This window comes from Malaclemys terrapin, chromosome 3 (assembly GCF_027887155.1).
Source record: "Malaclemys terrapin pileata isolate rMalTer1 chromosome 3, rMalTer1.hap1, whole genome shotgun sequence".
Taxonomy (NCBI): domain Eukaryota; kingdom Metazoa; phylum Chordata; order Testudines; family Emydidae; genus Malaclemys; species Malaclemys terrapin.
In genome coordinates this window covers 162,331,474-162,350,724 of record NC_071507.1, presented here as the reverse complement: position 1 = coordinate 162,350,724, position 19,251 = coordinate 162,331,474, and the positions used below count along the sequence as shown (strand labels likewise).

General features: G+C 39.6%; 1 protein-coding gene across 1 annotated transcript in view; it reads left to right on the top strand.

Moving 5' to 3' along the window:
• HCRTR2 (hypocretin receptor 2) overlaps nucleotides 1-19,060 on the top strand; it is a 56,617-nt gene extending 37,557 nt beyond the window's left edge. The window contains exons 4-8 of the mRNA XM_054023795.1: nucleotides 846-961; nucleotides 8,659-8,879; nucleotides 10,627-10,748; nucleotides 15,150-15,350; nucleotides 17,831-19,060. Coding sequence (XP_053879770.1) covers nucleotides 846-961; nucleotides 8,659-8,879; nucleotides 10,627-10,748; nucleotides 15,150-15,350; nucleotides 17,831-18,024 — 854 coding nt within the window. The 3' untranslated portion in view covers nucleotides 18,025-19,060. The remainder of the gene's footprint in view (nucleotides 1-845; nucleotides 962-8,658; nucleotides 8,880-10,626; nucleotides 10,749-15,149; nucleotides 15,351-17,830) is intronic.
• Nucleotides 19,061-19,251: the final 191 nt, after the last annotated feature.

Genomic DNA, 19,251 nt, shown 5'->3' with positions numbered 1-19,251 from the left:
CCCTCATCGCCATCTCAGTACCTGAACACCTTACAGTCTTGAATGTATTTATCCTCACAATATGCCTGTGTGGTAGGAAAATTCTGTTATCCCCATTTTACAGATGGAGAACTGTGGCAGAGAGTTCTATAGAATACTATGTGGTGTAGTATTGCACTCAAGGGGGATGTGATTTCTAAAGCATGCTAACATGTTAGTGCATTAACAGGGTCTGTGGAGACCCTGCTGGTGCTGTTTGAAAAAAATGCTACGTTAAAGAGCCTTTGGTGTGTACCATCAAGGGCTACACAGACCAGTTAATACACAACATGTTAGTGCACTTTAGAAACCACACGCCCATAGGGTGTGTAGATAAGCCCTAAGTGACATCCCACAGTCGCACATGATGTCTGTGGCAGCGCAGGGACTTGAGCATGGGTCTCCCGTGGCCCAAGCTAGCACCCGAGCATTAGACCATGCTTCCTCTCAATGATGTATTAAATTACAATATTCAGTGCAGACAGAGCATTGTAACAAACTGACAGAGTTTGAATACCTGGATAACAGCTTTTAGATAATAGCGTCCTGTATTGATTAAAAATTAACACACATGTAACAAAGGAATGTGACATAGCACTTCACACACCAATGTGACATATTACTATGCAGCAAAAGCCTGTTTAAAATATATGAATAGAATGAATCTAAAGGCAATGGACTAATTTCTGCCATCAGATGCATGTATATATCTCCCATTATAATCAATGCGGCCTGCACTTGAGTATCTGCAGGCATAATGTGACTTAAAGTAATTTTTAAACTATATTTGTATGTACATTCTTTTTCTATTTTGATTCTCTTTCCAGGTGAGGTCTACCCCAAAATGTATCACACCTGTTTTTTTCTGGTGACATACGTGGCACCGCTGTGTCTTATGGTGTTGGCCTATTTACAAATATTTCGAAAACTATGGTGTCGCCAGGTAAGTCATTGATTTATATGGCTTATTATGTTTGTCTATTTGAATAGACAACCTTTTTCTCCATAAATTCAATAATGCCACTCAGGGCCTGATCAATACACCCTTTTGTACCCAACAAACTTCAATAGCAGTTTTGGGTGTGCAATTATGGAAGACTAGGATGTGGACTATTTCATTTATTAATGATGGCAGCCAAGCAGAATGAAAAACTATTTGTGCTCGACTCTAGGGGAGCCATCTAGGACATGGAGGATTTAGGGGACAGAGGAAGCAAAAAGATCAATTAAGGGAAGAAGATGGATCCCCAGTTGTCCTGATTGAAGGTTCCTATTGCGAGAGAATAGCTATTGAGCTCTGAGGTTGATTTTACAGATGTTTTATATCTCCTTGAGCTGCAGAGGTGTATGAAAATTGCCATTTTTTCTCATTTTGTTACAAACTCAAAACTGAGCTGAAATTTTTGTAACAGCTCATGTATTTGTTGCTGAAAAATGTGCCACCATTTTCCAGCAATAATGGGCCCAGTCTGAGAAAAGGTTGCCTTAAAAATCTAAAGTTTGCAAATGTGGCCATTTTCTCAAATTTTGCATTGGAGTGATTGGAAAACGGAATAACAGCAACAAAATCACCTGAATAATGGTGTGAAAATTTTCAGAAACATTTTCACACTTTCATCTAACACATGTTGGAGCATCATTTTCAGCACATGAGTACACTGTGCAGATTAGCAGAGGCTTCTTCGCCTGCTGCTGCAATGCTTTACATAGGACCTGCTAGATCCCTATCCAGCCCCTGCTGCTACCCCATAAAAGACCAATAAAAGAGAGCATTTTGAAGACGTAGGGTGTGAGGTGACCCATATTTGGGGTCGGGAAGGAATTTTCCTCCAGGGTAGATTGGCTGAGGCCCTGGAGGTTTTTCTCCTTCCTCCGCAGCATGGGGCAGGGATCTCTAGCAGGAGGGTTCTCTGCCAATTGAAGTCACTAAAACACAGGATTTGGGGACTTCATCAGCAGAGTCAAGGAAAGGGTAGGGACGGTTTTGTGGCCTGCAGCATGCAGGGGGTCAGACCAGATGATCATAATGGTCCCTTCTGACCTTAAAGTCTATGAGTCTATGAGAGACTCCATATTCCAGACTTTTATGTGGGAATCTACCATTTACATCACCACTTAACCATGAATCATTTCCCTCCTGTGATTACTTCTGATGAGCTCTGGAGATGGGATGTCCTGTTACAGATATAATATCAGATCAGGGACATAGTACATGCAGCTCCATCTGGATCTATCACGTGTAGACTTAAAATTTTCGAGTGTATCCATGTCAAAACAAAAAATGCATAAAAATCAATTTTTTCACATATCCCATGACATATATTACCTGCAAGGGTTGATGAAATCACAAAAGCACAGCACAGAGGTTTGTGATGTCATTGGTACCTGGATTATCCTGGACTCAGATGTTGTTAGGTTTTGGTTTTTTTAACCTTTCGGTTTACAAATGTGTTATCTGTAGTTTTAAGTCTAGCCATGTTCAATGTTCATAATTTAAGATCCTAAAACTTTTTAAATATTTTTTTCAAGTATTTGGGTATTTAATCTTTAGAATAAGAGTGAATCATGTGGACTCCATCAACAAAGAAATGTTTTTTTACGAGTTGGCCCTGTTGTTTAAATCAGGTTAACACATTTTTCAGATGCTTTACCTTGTCCACACTGAAAACACATGTGAGGATGATCCTGATTTGAAAATTGATTATGTAGCAAAAAGAAAGCATCTTTTTTTTTTGTTGCTACTACTGATGGAGAATTACAGATGTAAGTTTTCCAAGTGTAGATGTAGTCAAAGTGTACAAGGGGTCATATTAAGGGAAATTAACACCACTCACATCTATTAATGACTGAATTGGCTTGCAAACATCAGGCATCCTTCTAAGTGAGGTAGGTATGCCACAATCTATTTTTAGTGTAATTGAAATGCATTGTTCTGAATTAGGGCTGTCAAGCGATTAAAAAAAATTATCACGATTAATTGCGCAATTAAACAATAAGAGAATACCATTTATTTAAATAGTTTGGGGTGTTTTGTACATTTTCAAATATATTGATTTCAGTTAAAACACTGAATACAAAGTATGCAGTGCTCACTTTATATTTATTTTTATTACAAATATTTGCACTGTAAAAAAACAAAAGAAATAGTATTTTTCAATTCACCTAATACAAGTACTGTAGTGCAATCTCTTTATCATGAAAGTTGAACCTAGAAATGTAGAATTATGTACAAAATAATAACTGGATTCAAAAATAAAACAATGTAAAACTTTAGAGTCTACAAGTCCAGTCAGTCCTACTTCTTGTGCAGCCAATCACTCAGACAAAAAAGTTTGTTTACATTTGCAGGAGATAGTGTTTTCTGCTTCTTGTTTACAATGTCACTTGAAAGTGAGAACAAGCGTTCACATGGCAGTGTTGTAGCTGGTGTCACAAGATATTTATGTGCCAGATGAGCTAAAGATTGATATGTCCCTTCATGCTTCGATCACCATTCCAGAGAACATGCGTCCATACTGATAACGGGTTCTACTTGATAACGATCCAAAGCAGTGCAGACTGACGGATGTTCCTTTTTCATCATCTGAGTCAGGTGCCACCAGCAGAAGATTGATTTTCTTTTTGTTGTTGTTCGGGTTGTGTAGTTTCTGCATCGGCGTGTTGCTCTCTTAAGACTTCTGAAAGCATGCTCCACACCTCATCCCTCTCAGATTTTTAAACCTTGGGTCAAGTGTTGTTACTATCTTTAGAAATTTCACATTGGTACCTTCTTTGCATTTTGTCAAATCTGCAATGAAAGTGTTCTTAAAATGAAAAACGTGCTGGGTCATCATCCAAGACTGCTATAACATTAAGTATATGGCAGAATGTGGGTGAAACAGATAAGGAAACATACAATTCTTCCCCCGAGGAGTTCAATCACAAATTTAATTAATGCATTATTTTTTTAACGAGCATCATCAGCATAGAAGCATGTCCTCTGGAATGGTATTCGAAGCATGAAGGGTCATATGAACGTTTAGCATATCCGGCATGTAAATACCTTGCAATGCTGGTTACAAAAGTGCCATGCGAACACCTGTTCTCACTGTCAGGTGACATTATAAATAAGAAGCGGCCAGTAATATATCCCGTAAATGTAAACAAACTTCTTTGTCATAGCAATTGGCTGAACAAGAGTGGACTTATAGGCTCGAAAGTTTAACATTGTTTTGTTTTTGAGTGTAGTTACGTAACAAAAAAAATCTACATTTGTAAGTTGCACTTTCATGATAAAGAGATTGCACTACAGTACTTGTATGAGGTGAATTAAAAATACTATTTCTTTTATTTATCATTTACAGTGCAAATATTTGTAATAAAAATGATAATATAAAGTGAGCACTTTACACTTTGAATTCTGTGTTGTAATTAAAATCAATATATTTGAAAATGTAGCAAAACATCCAAAAATATTTAATAAATTTCAATTGGTTTAATAGTGCAATTAAAGCTGCGATTAATTGTGATTAATTTTTTTAGTTAATCACGTGATTTAACTGCGATTAATCGACAGCCCTATTCTAAATCTTTGGTAACAGCCCCAAGTAAGGAATCATGCTGTTTATCAGAATGCCATCTAAATATTCTGAGTACTGCAACGTACCAATGATCTTGCTAGACATACATGATGAAATTCAAAGTACTAACAGCCATGCCATTCCCAGGCCTTGACAGAAAACTTCTTGAAGCAGTTTGTTTTAAAATGAGGGCTGTTTCTAAAGTGAATCTTCGGGTGGTTAAAAGTTAGCCTCCATGACTCCCATGACATTCCTATTGTGTTTTGCCCTCTGTCTGCTCTCCAAGCTATCGATCATGGCTTTGCTCCCAGTCTTTGCAAACATGGTTTTATCATCTCAGAATTAGGAGCTTTATGGAAGACAAAGAGCAACAGCATCAGAGGCCTGGCTTTCAGATTAACCTACATTGATTACTAATAGGCAGGCATCCCTCCTGTTCAAAAGGATTTTGTTCCTTTTTGAATCATGGAGAAGAGATAAAGCAAGAGCTGAACAATCTCCATAGGACTGAATGGCTTTATGCTGGACATGCTGACACACATTCAATAATTAGAGAGTCACATACATGTGCTTAGATTTATTGGGCCTATTGTGGTTTTGTTTTCAAAAATTTTCCGAGTTTTAAAAGCAAGATTATGATGCTTGGCTTTCCAGCTTGATACACATGGGATGAAAACAGCAGTTTTACAACTTCTAGCGCCAGTTCTGACCATTCTAAATGCTGATGTAAAGCTTATTTGTGTTCTGCAAATTGTCTCAGCTAAATGTGTCTCTATAATTCATTGGATAGTAATAATTGGGAAAAGTGTGTGTTGTGCTGGTATGTATGTGATTAAAATGTGCATCAGTAGTACATATGTAAGCCTAGCTTTATTCTCTTCAGGCCATAGTACTTTAGCAACCCGACTGTGAGTATGTATTTTATTTTATTTTATTTTATTTTATTTTTTGCCTGCAACATCTTATGAATTATTTGCTTATCTCCAAAGTGGACATAGAACAGGAACAGGTTTCTTTAGGTAAGTTCTCAGTAGTAACTCCTAGAACACCGGGCAGCTTTATAGGATGTACAAGGAGATCAACTTTGTACCACAATCTGTATCTATGATCCCCTCTTGCTATTAGAAGCATTTGAAAAGCAGATTGGTCATCTCTAACCACAGACTCATCAGTCATGTCTCATGTTTCATTAGAAACAAGCGATACAAAGTCTTGAGGCAAGATTCCATTTCTTTGTATCCAAATTGGATGCAAATATCAATAAAGCTTGTCAGAAAAATTTTGTTGAAATGAAATTTTAATAAAATCAAGAGGAGAGGAAATTGCCAACATATTTGGGGTTTTTTTTGTTTGTTTTCTGATCAGTTCTTGCTATTAATATGATAACTCAGAAAACAAGATAAGATTGAAGTAGAAGGAAAAGCTTCCGTTTTGGAATTAGAAGAACATAACATCAAAATACTTCCCAAAGCCCAAATTCAGGTTTTTGTGTAGCACCTCTCTGTGTAGTTTCTCTGCAGTGAGATGGAAAAGACCCAGTACAATAAATCAGAGTCAATTCTGCCATTAGAGTAGGATAAGTCTCCGGAAATAGGACATACTGATTTCGGATACTAAATTGACAAGACTGTGGATCTTGGCCAAAAGGCTCCGAATCCTCAGTGGTGTGATGTCAGAGTTCAGATTTTATTTCTTGTGTTTATAAAAGCACCTGTAATATATTATCATGTGTCCCATAGTTCCTACAACCAGCTTCACTGCTTTCCTGTTTGTCATTATGGATCTTCACTGGAAGATTAGAGCGAACTTGAATCAAGTTTAAAAAAATAAATAAATCCTAAATTAAGAGCTTGTCTACACAGGGAAATTTTCCAGCGTAAGGTCGGGTTGAAGCATGATAACTATTCCTCAATAACTCCCCCCATGGAGTTATTAGAAGTGGATTAAATTAACCTGGAAAAAAGGCACTCTGATTCCAGAATAGGTATGTGTATACAGGGAGCTATTCTTAAATAATTATTGCAGAATAATGATGCTGGGCACTTTCCCTGTGTAGAAAAAACTTAACTTTTGAAATGTGTATAACAAAGGACTGGATCTTGCAAGCTCTTAAACATGTGCATAACTTTATTCATGTCACTAGTCCCGTTGAAGCTGATGGCACTGCTCACAAGTAAAGCCATGCACGTGCATAACACGAACCAGGGTGTAATATTGCCCTCATATTATAAACCCTCACAGTTCTCAGAAAAAGTCGACCTTTTCATGTGTAGCCTTTCATACTTGGTCTCACCCCTGGAGTATTTTGGGGAAGTTGAAGCAAAATCCTTTTACATGTTTGAATTATGTGAGGGTGAAAAAAAAGAAAAAAAAAGCCTTTTGGTACACGACAAATTAACTAGTTGGGGGAAATAAACCCAGAAACTCTCTTGCTGAACTTAACAGAATTAGTTGAAACTTTCCAAGTGACCAAGTGACAGGGCAGTCAAAGTTTTTAGTTGTGGGGGGATCAGAGAGGGAGAATGTGAGGGGCGGGACGCTATAAAGGAAAGAGTGAGAAGTAAGGAAGCAGGTGTTGGAAAGGACACTGTGGGGAAGCAGAGAGGAAGAATGGGAGAAGGCTGAGCAGCTGGAAGCTGGAGAGTAGCCATGCTTTGTGTGTGTTTTCAACCCAGAAGGATGACACACAAATTGGGGGGGGGGACTAGCTTTGCCCTAAGTCTCAGAAAGGAGAAGGCCGACACAAACAAGGATTTTTTTAATCTCATGATCAGCCCAGTTTTATGATTTTTGGAGTCCGCCTCATGGATTTTTAATACTTTCGGAGCAATTCTTCTTCTAGGCAGGGACCAACACCTCCTTCACAGGAGACATTAACAAATGCTGAGGAGTTTCTGATGCCCTGCTGCAGGAAATTAAAGCAATGAGACATGTGGGCTGCCTGGTCTGAAGGAGAACTGGGGAAATAGCGAACTGGGCCCACATGAGTGCTAGGCAGCAGTGGGGAGTTGACCCAGTGTACTGTGACAGCGGCCCTGACCAGTGTAGCTGTGTCTCTGCAAGAGCTCTTTGCAGTTAGTCAGCTGCTTACTCAGAAGTTAGATGTCCAAGCTTCACCTGGCACAGCACCCACTCCTGAGGGATTCAGTGAGTCCATGTCTGCATTGGTGTTGGGACCACGGACCCCCGGCTAGCTGCTCTGACTAAGGAAATGCAATCTGTTCCAACCCCACCCACCACAGGAAGTGAGAGAGCCAAGCTCCCATTCAGTCTCCATGGGGTGTCTGTACATGACGAGGTGCCCAACAGATGTACTTTCAGTAAGTCCCATCAAGGCATCAGTCAGAAACCTGAGGAGGCCAAAATGAGCATCTCTTGCCCCACAGATCACCTTTATACTCACTGAGAAGCCTTTAACCTGGTGCCCCTTTCCTTTATTCTGTAACCCGTTCTTAGCTAAAATGTCCTTTTTTCACCACACTGACTGGGTTTTCTACCACTGGCCCTCCTTCCTCCATGAGCAGCTTCTCCACCAGCAGGCTCTCTGTGCTTGCCAATCTCCAGAGAGCAATGGTGGGCCAGCACCTACCCATTTAGACATGTCGTGGGATAGCCTAACATGTCATACATCCTGTTATGATTCCCCCACTCCCCCCAACACACACACACCATTTGCAAATCTCTGTAAGGAATACTCTGGGCAATGACCACAGTGCAGAAAAAATAAGTTCATGCCCCCCAATAAATAGAGAGAGCACAGCTGCCTTATGGACACTTAGGACACATCTTTGAAAATGCTATGAGCATATAAAGCCCTGTATGCACACAGTTATGTGCATAGTTCTATACTTATACAGACAATCCCAGCCATGACTTAGTAATACCTTTTAAAACCTGTTTCTCTTAAATGAACAGCAGTGTTTGTTTGACAAGTTACTAAACTGTACTGTGTTATTATGGAGCTTTATTTCAGCCTGTCTTCTTTTTTTGTATTAACTCCCTACAATGCTTCTTTTTACATGGTGATGAATTTCCCTTAAACAGCATTAACAAAGATTCCATTGACTATTTACTCTTTTAGATCCCAGGAACTTCCTCAGTAGTTCAAAGAAAATGGAAGCCTCTGCCCTCTTTAGCACAGCCCCGGGGGCTGGGACAATCAACCAAGTCAAGGATTGGTGGGGTAGCAGCTGAAATAAAACAGATTCGAGCCAGGAGGAAAACAGCGCGTATGCTAATGGTGGTTCTCTTGGTTTTTGCACTTTGCTATCTACCAATCAGTATCCTCAATGTCTTAAAAAGGTAAAGTTGTCCACAAGCAGTAAAGAGTTTGGGGAAAGTTTTCTGTCTAAAAGCATTTCTCTATGACATGGTTTGCTATATTCTTTTTTTGTTGTTTTTAGTTTTGAAATAGATACCGACATATTTTACAATAGAGAAACTGAAGCTCAGTGTGCAGCTGTAAGCAAATTGTTAGCTAAACAATTATCAGGGCAGAAATTTGGGGCCAGATTGTAAAACCCATGTTCATGTTGGCGGTTACTTACTCATGCAAGAAATCTCATTGACCTACACATTCAAACATATTTTTGCGTGAATAGACTCCAGGAGTGCAGTATCTGATGGAGAACACTAGGTGGGTTAGTATTCAGTGGGACTGCCCTGGTGTATGGCATGACTCAGTGTGAGCATGTGTAGCAGAATTAAGCCCAAAGGATTGTGTTCTGGTGTTTTACATATTAATAACTGCTCTGTATATAACTATGCAGAAATTTACCAAAATCGGGGAAGCAAGCAAGCTTTTATTGTTTAACAAACGCAAAAATATAAAGTGTTTCAATTCTTCCAAGCTTGGACGATGCTCCTAGAATATAATAAAAGTCAAAGGAGAATTTTTATGAAGACTTATTATATTGATATCAGAGTAAACAATGAATCAGTAAATAACAGGCAAATCAATGAATTATATGTGTGATTATGTCTGTCAAACAGTATATTCAGTAAACACTCTGTGTTCTATCAGCTCTCTCTCTCTCACTCACACTCATGTACACACACAGAGTGACAAACTGGGGAGAAATTATACTGTCTGACCTCCAATAACATTTATAGTTGCGAAGGTGATGAACATAGTGTCACTGTCTTGGCAGGATTACATTAAGTAAAATGTAACCAAAGAGAACTGATTGTATTGCCCTGATGAAAGATAGACATACAAGGTGGATTAGTAATATCTTTTATGGGACCAACCTCTGTTGGTGAAAGGGACAAGTTTTCGATCTTACACAGAGCTCTTCTTCAGCTCTGTGGAAGCTCAAAAGCTTGTTTCTCTCACCAAAAGAAGTTGATCCAATAAAAGATATTACCTCACCCACCTTGTCTCTATAATATACTAGGATCAACACAGCTACAACAACACTGTCTACCTGAAAGTCCTTTGGCAAATGCCATGTGGATGGTGCCACTTCTCTATTTTCAGTGTATTCCTATAGTCATACTGCAATATATTGGAGGGAAGCTTGTAATCAGAGAGTTAACATGGACATTTCTTATATAATCCATAGTGGTTAAATGCAGCAGCCTCCTGCACAAGGACATGAGAGGATGCTGCTGGAGCCACTGCAGTCCAGCTATTTTGGGCCAGCAGAGAATCCATAGGCAGCCAGTCAATGCCACCCTAACTCTACAGCAGCCCCGTTGCACTAGGAGCTGGGCCCAGAATTGAGAGGCTGGATCCAGAATTGGGAGATTGTCATATTGGCTTAAAGACACCTTTTCCCACCCTTGCCTTGGATGATATAAATTGCCCTTTTGTTATCTAGCTGGATGACATGTGTGCATTAAAGACAAAACTGCTTGTGGCTTCTGCGCTGTGCAAAACCCTCATGGAAGCTGGTTGTTAGGTGGGAAGAGGTTTGTATTTTCTTGGGAAAGCTGGATGTGTTGAATCAGGGCTTTATGTGATATCACAGATAGAATAATAGTACAGCATTTATATTCAGTCTTATGCGCTGTCTTTCAGACTGGCTTTTTCCTCTTTATTTTGCAGGGTTTTGGGGATGTTTAACTATGCTGATGACAGAGAGACTGTGTATGCCTGGTTTACATTCTCGCACTGGCTTGTGTATGCCAACAGTGCAGTGAACCCTATCATTTATAACTTTCTCAGTGGTGAGTTTCCAGATGATCACTGTGTTACATATTAAAAATATGTAGTTAAAGTGTAATGCATAGTAACCAATTAGGTTAAAGCCTGACCTGAAAATTGAGCAGCAGCACAACTGAATCACTGGGCTCTAGGTGCAGGTCCTGATCACAGTCCCTCTATCCTCCCGATCTCCTACACTTCTTGAGTAGCACTTTGCCTTCTCAAGTATCCACATTAATTTTATCGGGAGTGCTCATTTATATATATATGGAGATATACCTATCTCATAGAACTGGAAGGGACCTTGAAAGGTCATCGAGTCCAGTCCCCTGCCTTTACTAGCAGGACCAAGTACTATCCCTGACAGGTTTTTTTGCCCCAGATCCCTAAATAGCCCCCTCAAGGATTGAACTCACAACCCTGGGTTTAGTAGGCCAATGCTCAAAACACAGGGTAGGTCTAAATTTCAAGCTGAAGGTGTCATCCCAGCTCGAGGAGACATACCTGCACTAGCTCTAATCGAACTAGCAAGCTAAAAATGGAGCATAGCCACAGTAGTGGGAGCAATGGGAAGGAATTGCCGGCCTGAGAATGTACCCATCCAAGACTCTAGGCACATACATAGGGTGGCTGTCCCGTCCTGCTGCTCATGCTATTTTTAACATGCTCGTGCTATTTTTAGCAGGCTAGCTTGATCAGGGCTAAGGTGAGTATGTCTCCTCAAGCTGGAATTTAACCCACTATTTTGAAGTGTAGATTTTGGGGTGCAATGATGAGGGATGGAGTCAGGGGCCTAGCCCTCCTTTGGTGCCTGTTTGGAGCTGGAAATTTGACCCAGCTTCCCCCATATGATGGGAGGCAAACACGCCAAATTTGAGTGGTGTTGCAACCCCATGCACTGCATCGCAATGCCACTCCCTCTCAGGGCAGTGGGGCCAAATTTGAGCAGAGCTGTGACCCCATGCAGAGAGGAGAGCTGGAAGGTGGGTGTGGGGCAATGTGTGGGGAGTACCATAGGACTAGGGGCATCAGGAGGGCAAGGAGGAGAGCGCGAGTCCGGGTGCAGAGCAGTGGGTAATGTGTGGGGCTGGAAGCAGCAGGAGAGTGGTGGGGGAGAGCTTGGGGCTGGGTTCAGGGCAGAGGAGGGTGCCTAAGGGTGGCAGAATCTGGCTCTGAGTAAGGACTACAAGTATTGTGAGGACCGCACAATTAAGGGGGAAATTATCTGTTACTTTCAGTTAATCCTTTCCAGGCCTCAAATGGCAGGAATCCCCCTGCAAGTCATGGCCTTGGGTGAGGGAGATAAAGGAGGGGAAGTTGCTGAATCTCAGAAAATTCTCTACCTAGATGAAAAAAAAAAAACCAATGTGTTTTTATTGTTTTACTGCTGGGGATTTTTGAGTCTGTGGTGAAAGAGCTATTTTCTAAAGATAAATGAAGCAGTAGAAAAATATTACAAATTACAATTTTATATTTTTAATATCTACCTGCTTGTTTGTGTAATGATACTGTGCCTTTGTAAAAATATAATAATGTATAAATAGTCTGAAAATATTCCTAAATGATATTTATTTACCAGTCTCTCTTCTATTACCTTTGATCCTTCCGTATTATTTGTATCAGACTGTTTTCAGTAGAAATAGAGCACGTAAAAAAAAAAATCACCAAACATTTCTTCAGCCCTCTTACCATTTAGTTTGGTTTGTTGCAGGTTTGGTCACAGCTAGTGATGAATGAAGTTTAAAGGTGTGGTTCAGATAAGCTTTGGATAAACATTTGGATGCTCATCTGGGTATCCAAGGTCTGCAAAACTGTTCAGGAAATCTAATGAAAATAGGATTTGCTGTTCTTATTATTTCCAGTCAATTCAATGATATCTAGCAAACAATGGCCTGTTAACCAAGATTTCTGGCTAGTGTTGTGACAATTGGGCCTACAAATTTACCCTAATTGTGAGCTCAACTGTGAAAAGGGAATGGAAGTTCATAAAATGTCACAATAACCTATAACAACAACTGTTAATGGGAAAAGGTGCAAATGGAAGACAGACTGAATTAGTACAAACGAAAAAGACCGACTGATATAATTCAAGAACGGTGTTAAGATCATGTCTGGTAAACTAGAGAAGTGTGGGACTGGAAATCAGTGAACCAAAATTGTTAGAGTTTAGGCCTAATTGGTGGACAGAATAATGAAGGGATGGGCTATTCCATCCATTACTCACTTGGGGCAGGGCCGGCTCCAGGCACCAGCTCAGCAAGCAGGTGCTTGGCGCGGCCCAGGGGAAGGGAAAGGGGCGGCACATCGGGCTCTTCAGTGGCAATTTGGCGGCCGGTCCCTCGGTCCCTCTGAGAGGGAAGAACCTGCTGCCGAATTGCTGCCAAAGAAGAAAATGAGAGAAAATCAATGCTGGCTGACCAAAAGCAGGGAATGTGAATGCTTGCTGACAGAAAAACGAGAGAAGGGGAGGGAATGAGCTTCACCACCATGCTGCCACCCCCCACCATCTCTTGGGACCTAATCCTGAGGTGGATCAGGCCAGAGAGAGGGACCCAAATGACATCTTCCCCCACACCACACCCCAACTTGTCCTTTTCCTTCCCTACCTTATTTTTCTTTCCTATCCATTTCCTTATTCTTTCTGTCTAATAAGAGTCTGGCTTACCAGCCAGAACTGTCTTTTCTGCAACAATGCTGTAACTGTGACTAGAAAAGCACCTAAAAGCAATGCCCTAAACAGCTCAATGCTGGTAAACATTTGCCAGGTCTTGGAGTGGCTAATAAGACTATGCTGTGCCTGCAGTGAGGTTGCAAGCAGTTTCCCAGCAATGAAGTGTGTGTGTGTGTGTGTGTTGTTTTGTCTTTTAGGAAACAGAATCAGACTTTAACAACAGCAGCAATATCTCTAGCCCATCTCTACTAAGGTCTTCTCTTTTTCCTGAAAGGACAATTATTACCATCTCTATTACCGTCTCAAAAACAGTCAATCAAGCAGTTTTCCTTCTAAAACTCATTACAGCCAAAAGGAAAGGGAATAAGAGATGCTGTTAAAATGAAACCCTTACTTAAGACTTCACATTTCAAATGATTGAATTTGTTTTCCTCTGCATCTTTTATATAAAAGATTTAAAAATTTTAAAGGCATCTTTGTCCTGGCACTGAGGAGGCTGTGGTCTCTATATACTAAATCCCAAGCTTTGTTTTAAACCTGTTAATGTTGGACAGTTTCAGGATCATGATAACACCTTATCTCTTAGGGCCATTTATTCAATCTAAATTAACACAACATCAGTTATGGGTTCAAGCCTCAAAATTTGGATCTAGAGGCTTAGAACACTAACATTCAGGGTATTTGGATGTGGGACACTCTTATTCCAAAACATCTGTTTCTTCTCCTAGCTTAAACTTATTAACACAGAGACCACATCAAAAAAAAAATGTGTACAAGAGTTAGCCAAACTTTTCCGAATGTGTTTGGGGTTTAAATTAAAGTTTTTACATGGAAGTCTGGGAGCTCTTATGCTATCCAAATGGCTTCATACCAAGCATCTCAATTCTGTTTCACCAGGTGTTTACTTATACTGTGCCATCTCTTTGGTATCTGAGCACAAGCATTCATTTATTTAGCCTGTTAGGAAAGTAAGTTTTAATATCCCCTTTTTACAGATGAGAAAACTGAGACACAGAGAGATTAAGAGTGTGATTCTGATCTCATTTTACATGGGTGTAAATCGAGTCCCCATTGAAGCAACTGTGAAACTGGTGGGAGATGTGAATCTGAGGTGTGAATAATTTGTCCAAGGAAATCTGGCAGAATGGGGAATAGAACCTAGGACTCCTGACTTCCAGCCCTGTTCTTTAAATATAGACCATCTTTCTTGTAGTGAAATTCATTGTAGTAACAATTTCAATGTGCCCCCAATTATTTCAAAGGTCCTGAAAATGGAGAGAAAAGGAGCTTCTTTAAATGATCACTGTAATATACAGAAGATCAGATATTTCTTTATCTTTTTACATCTGGTTTTCTTTGTAAAATGTGCAAGGTAAAACAAAAATTAGTTGTGTCCTCGTATTTCACACATCAAGTAATAGCCCAATCAACCTACTCAATTATTTGTTTTCATGTGTTTTATTTACTCAGCAAACAAACTGGAACATTGCCTTAAGAGCCATTCTAGTCTGCCTTGTAAAAATTAGTTTAGTATAACTGCTGCACCTACTATAAATCCTTATTAAAAGGTGGAATTTTGTTGCCTTTTCCTGAATCACTAAAACTATTCTTTCCTGCTTTTGTCATGTTAGAAGAGTACTTGATTATTTTGGATTCACTTTGGCACTAGCTAACCATGTCTCTTCCATATGCTAGCTTTATTGTAACATGGCTTGTATAATAATGTTTTCATGCATTCTTTTTCTATTGACAGGAAAATTTAGAGAAGAATTTAAAGCAGCATTTTCTTGCTGCTGGCTTGACATTCACCATCACCAGGATGAACGACTCACCAGGGGCCGTGCAAGCACTGAAAGTCGGAAATCCTTGACCACCCAGATCAGCAATTTTGATAATGTTTCAAAACTTTCAGAACATGTTGTGCTGACCAACATGAGCACACTCCCCGCAAATGGTACTGGACCTATTCAGAACTGGTAGTATACTTGTCCCTGTCTTTTGATGCCTTTGTAAATTAAAATTTGATTTTACATCGAACAGTCTTTTAACCAGTGACCACAAGATTGCAGGCAAAGAATATAGGACAAATTGACCCACAACTTTGTTTATAAACTTAAAGAGTTATAATTTCATATCATTTGCTTTGAAACTGTATAAATTGTAATTTCAGGGGAGGGTAATATGTTATTTAAATATTTTCATTGGATTTCTACTTGTTTTGATCTTGCAGTAAAGAGCAAGTATCTGTAGATATATACAGTATTTGCCTTAGAGTTGGGATGTGTGCATGAAATCAGCCTGGATTCAGCTTCGTGTTGATTCTCCGACTATGCCAGGGTATAACAGAAAATGTTTAGAACAGATATTCTCACCAAACTTGGATGGAAATCTTTTGCATTCCCTGAATGTCAATGAAAATTTCAAAGTATCTTTTCATAAACGGCTTTGAATCTGAGCTGGCTGAGTCATGTGGAGAAGTCATATGGTATTTTCTTCTCTTTCTCAGATTGTCTGAGACTACCCTAGGTGCTGAGGAGGACTGGCAAAGACATTATCATTCAGTTTCTCAGAGAGAGGGTGCTTTTAAGTACCCCCTAATTCCCTCATACAATGGACTCTGCTATATATTTTGTTATCTGTCTTATATCCCATTGTAGCTTTGAAAGGGAAATCAAGTGTCTAGGTCTGTGGGATGAGGTTTAAGGAAGGACTTTTGTCCACTAGTCTAATAGTCCTACTGGCAGGTATCACTATTGTTCGTACTTGGACACTGCATTATAGATTTTATTTTACTGGAACTATCTATGCCTCACATGATTAAGTTTTGTTCAGTGAAGGGATATTTCACTGCAAAAAAATCAGAATTTTTCTCTGGAGTCACACTCAGATTCCTGTCTGCTCCTACAGAAACTCCTCAAACTATTAGACCTACTGTCTGAAATTCTTTTAGTGCCTGATACTGCAGCCGTTGAAGACAGCAGATATAGGATGAAGCCTCTAGTTGTTACTGCCTGGGATATCTTTTGTTATTTGATATTATCTTAAACTGCGCTATATAGGTTTTTATACTGAGCTCCTCCTCGTGGTATCTGAGCACCCTCCAGTAATGCATTAAGCAATGTGACTAACATCTGCCATGTGTCATTTGTTCCCCGTGTCATGTTGTTTTTGATACGAGACCTCCTCAAAAATGGAAGAGCAGAGTTGATTTCTTATTTCAGAACAAAGCTCCAAACACAATGAGGCAGTAGCATCAAAAAGAGGGATATAGTTCCGTGATCCCAAACATAGGCATAGGCTGAGCTATGTATGTCAATACCACCTGCAAGCATTACAAACCTATTGTGCACATGTATATCATAAATTTCCCAGATCTACCTAGTATCAAACAACATGTAGGGTGGTGACTCAAACACTGGTCCTCTGGAAAAAAATTGCTGGATTCTTGAGGAAAAGCAGATATGGAAAAGGCTAATTTATTTGTTGCTCCTACCAGAGTTTATTATTTTATTAAGCTTTAATTTTCCCATCTTCAGTCCTGTGGCTGTTTCTACATATGTGGCACGGGTGGGGTTCATCGATGCTACACATTTACACCAGTGAGATCTGGTTGGGGAAGCCTGTCTAACTGTGTCGCTGCAGATGCGGCTCCTGCCTGTGTTCATTATTTTTCATCATTCTCAACTCTGTGCCTGTGTCTGAATGCCACACACTTAATAAAAGTCAGAAGTGCTTTGGGTACACTATGGAATCCTGATAAGGACCAGGCCAGTGTATCTACTGATGAATCCACTTATTGGCTGAATGTTAAATAAGTAGCAACTAACATGTAACAATTGGGAGAGTGGCCGGCTTGAGCAAAGGTAATATTTCATCCCACCTTTTTGAAGTTCTTACAATGCACCCATCGTCTAGGGATCTGAATATTGGATATTTTCAAGTAAAATATAACACTGTAAGAGCAAATCAGGGTTCTAAATCAACAGCCATTACTTGTCAATATCATCATTCAAATGTTTTAAATGTTTGAAAATTCAGAGAGAAATATTGTGACATGAGTTTTTAAGCAGAATTCCCCATAGACTTCAATGGAGGAGGATGCTTAAAAAATGATGGTAGTGTTTACAAACTTTTCTCCAAAGTGATGTTTGGGGGAAGGGATAGCTCAGTGGTTTGAGCATTGGCTTGCTAAACCCAGGGTTGTGAGTTCAATCCTTGAGGGGGCCACTTAGGGATTTGGGGCAAAATCAGTACTTGGTCCTGCTAGTGAAGGCAGGGGGCTGGACTCAATGACCCTTTGGGGTCCCTTCCAGTTCTAGGAGATAGGATATCTCCATATATTATTATTATATGTCAATAGACCTTTGATTGCCTTTATACTATCGACTGAAGACTCCAGTATATAAGCAATAAAATCCATATTATATGTTACAGGTGTCACAGCCAAACTCAGCCCATTGAAGTCAGTGGAATTGCACCTGCGTACACCAGGGATGAACACGACCTCAAGTTTAGATGAAGCAGAAGGAGTTTCTGTGGAAGGCAGTGGCACAACAGAGAATACAGAGTGGGCCAAATTCATTCCTGCTGTAACCAAACTGACCTTACTGGAGTTACATCAGGGATGAGTTTTGCCCTGTACATTTAAAACAACCCGTGAATGGCACTCCAGTGATAACACAACAGTTGGACAAAGGGATTCCTCCAAAATGACTGCTGCTTCAATTCCCAGTCTTATGGAAACTTACTTACCTCATGATGAGCTAAAGATACAGAATTCACATCTTTGCAAGACTTTTTAAAGAATATATTGCATCACACTTTGTAAATACTGTATATATTTATTTTTAATATATTCCAGATGCCATGTAACATTCTCAAATGCATCATGTAAAGAACTGAGTATTTCAAAGCAAGGAGTCATTAACATTTCTTTTATGTACTAATACCATTAATGACTTTAATTTAATTGCAAAGAACACTTGCTCCTCCTATGCATTAGTGGAATTTTGGAATTACCTTTACACATGATACACAAATGCACAGAGTCTGAGCAATAAAATGGAGGATCTGGAATACTAGTGCAGGAGATTAAACCAGACGTAGGGATTACAGAAACATGGTGAAACAGCACCCATGACTGGTATTGAAAGGTATGTCTGTTTAGGAGAGCTAGAAATAAAGACATTGTACACCAATGTAAACTGTAAAGAAAAAAAAAGTGGCAGTATAGACAAAACAGAAGCTATTTGGGTCAAAATCACTTTGGGGAAGGTTTGAAAAAGAGCTTCTGTTGGGACAGCAATAAGGGTCTGCTATAGATCCCCAGGGTCAGACTCAGATCTGGATAGTAGTATGTCTCTTTCTAATAATATTACCATTTTTGAGGATGACAATAAATATTAGAGAGGAAAACACGACTGGGAATTGTGTCATAATAGGAGACTTTATCTTTCCAGATATAGATTAGAGAATAAATGCTTCTTAATACTGGTAGGGCCCAGTTGTTCCTGGCTATGATAGATGACAGTTTTCTTCATCAAATTGTTGCTTAACCAGCAAGGGGTGATGCAGTTTTAAACTTGGTTTTTGTAAGTAGTGAGGAAATCATAGATGAGATGGTCGTAGGAAATTACCGTGGACTGAGTGATCACAAGTTTAAATTAAATGCAAGGATAAATAAAACAAAGTTGTCAGCTATGTCTTTTTATTTCAAAAGGGTGACCTTTGGGAAATCCAGGGAATTAGTTAAAGAAGTCAACTGGCTTGGAATTTCTTTAAATCAGCTATACAAAAGCTATCTGTAACTTGCATCCCATGTAAGGGGGAAAAAAATCAAAGGGAAATACTCCAGC